The 1240-nt window shown below is 38.8% G+C and overlaps 1 protein-coding gene across 2 annotated transcripts in view; it reads left to right on the top strand.

The window, feature by feature from the left end:
- RRAGB (Ras related GTP binding B) overlaps positions 1-1240 on the top strand; it is a 46033-nt gene that overhangs the window by 42071 nt on the left and 2722 nt on the right. For both annotated transcript variants that reach the window (XM_023202148.2, XM_023202147.1), the window contains one exon: positions 487-578. In XM_023202148.2, the coding sequence (XP_023057916.1) occupies positions 487-578 (92 nt within the window). The remainder of the gene's footprint in view (positions 1-486; positions 579-1240) is intronic.

Here is a 1240-nt window from a genome sequence, read left to right as displayed (position 1 = left end):
CCAACATGGCACATGTATACATATGTAACCTGCACGTTATGCACATGTACCCTAGAACTTAAAGTATAATAAAAAAAAAAGAAAGAAAAGAAAAAAAAGAAAACTGAATTCTAAAAATAAAAAGAAAAAAAAACTGCCAAAAAAATCAAATAAAAATCGAAGACCATCATGTGAAATATTGAAATAAAATGAATATTTAGTGATTAAAGTTAGAAAAAATAGCAGTGAACCAAAATAGGCAATACGTGAATGATTTAATAAAATTATAACCAAACGGTACTAGATGGGCCATCTGAATGGACGCTGAAATCACACAGAATGTTGGTAAGATATAGGACAGAGGAAAAGAGACAATAAGCCAGGTGCCAAGTCTACTCTACCCTAAAAACCAGTGAGCAAGGGACTGACAAATGTCTGCTTTGAGGAGTAGCAGAGGATGATATGACTATTTTGCATGGATTCAAAGGACAATATTCTTTTTCATAGGTAATTTCTCACTATCAGTGTAAAGAGCAGCGTGATGCCCATAGATTTGAGAAAATAAGCAACATTATTAAGCAGTTCAAGCTGAGCTGCAGGTAAGAGATCTTGTATGAATGATCTGTTTATCTCTTGAAAAAATTATTGTCATTTTTTAGAAGTTCAAGTAACTATAGTTAACTATACTTCTATATTCAGAATAGTTCCTTCAATCAAAGAGAAAGCTAAATTCTAAGGGGCCTCCAGTTGACTGAAGTGCAGGTCCTTGTCCTGTAATGCAAACTCAGCTGGTACAGAAGCATATGAAAAATATCCAAACAGAGTATCCTTTTGAGATGATTGATACTATTTGGGAAGAAACAGAATATCCAAGAGAGTTTTGAAAAAGAAGGAGGAAGGAGCGTTTGCCTTACTGAATACCAAAATTTAGTCTAAAACTACTACTTTAAGTATTTACTATTTGGCCGGGCACGGTGGCTCAAGCCTGTAATCCCAGCACTTTGGGAGGCCGAGACGGGCGGATCACGAGGTCAGGAGATCGAGACCATCCTGGCCAACACGGTGAAACTCCGTCTCTACTAAAAAAATACAAAAAACTAGCCAGGCGAGGTGGCGGGCGCCTGTAGTTCCAGCTACTCGGGAGGCTGAGGCAGGAGAATGGACTAAACCCGGGAGGCGGAGTTTGCAGTGAGCTGATATCCGGCCACTGCACTGTCCAGCCTGGGCGACAGAGCCAGACTCCATCTCAAAAAAAAAAAAA

Source organism: Piliocolobus tephrosceles, chromosome 12, assembly GCF_002776525.5.
Source record: "Piliocolobus tephrosceles isolate RC106 chromosome 12, ASM277652v3, whole genome shotgun sequence".
In the NCBI taxonomy this organism is placed as follows: Eukaryota; Metazoa; Chordata; class Mammalia; order Primates; family Cercopithecidae; genus Piliocolobus; species Piliocolobus tephrosceles.
The sequence above is the reverse complement of the archived record's forward strand: the minus strand, read 5'-3'. Positions and strand labels throughout refer to the sequence as shown.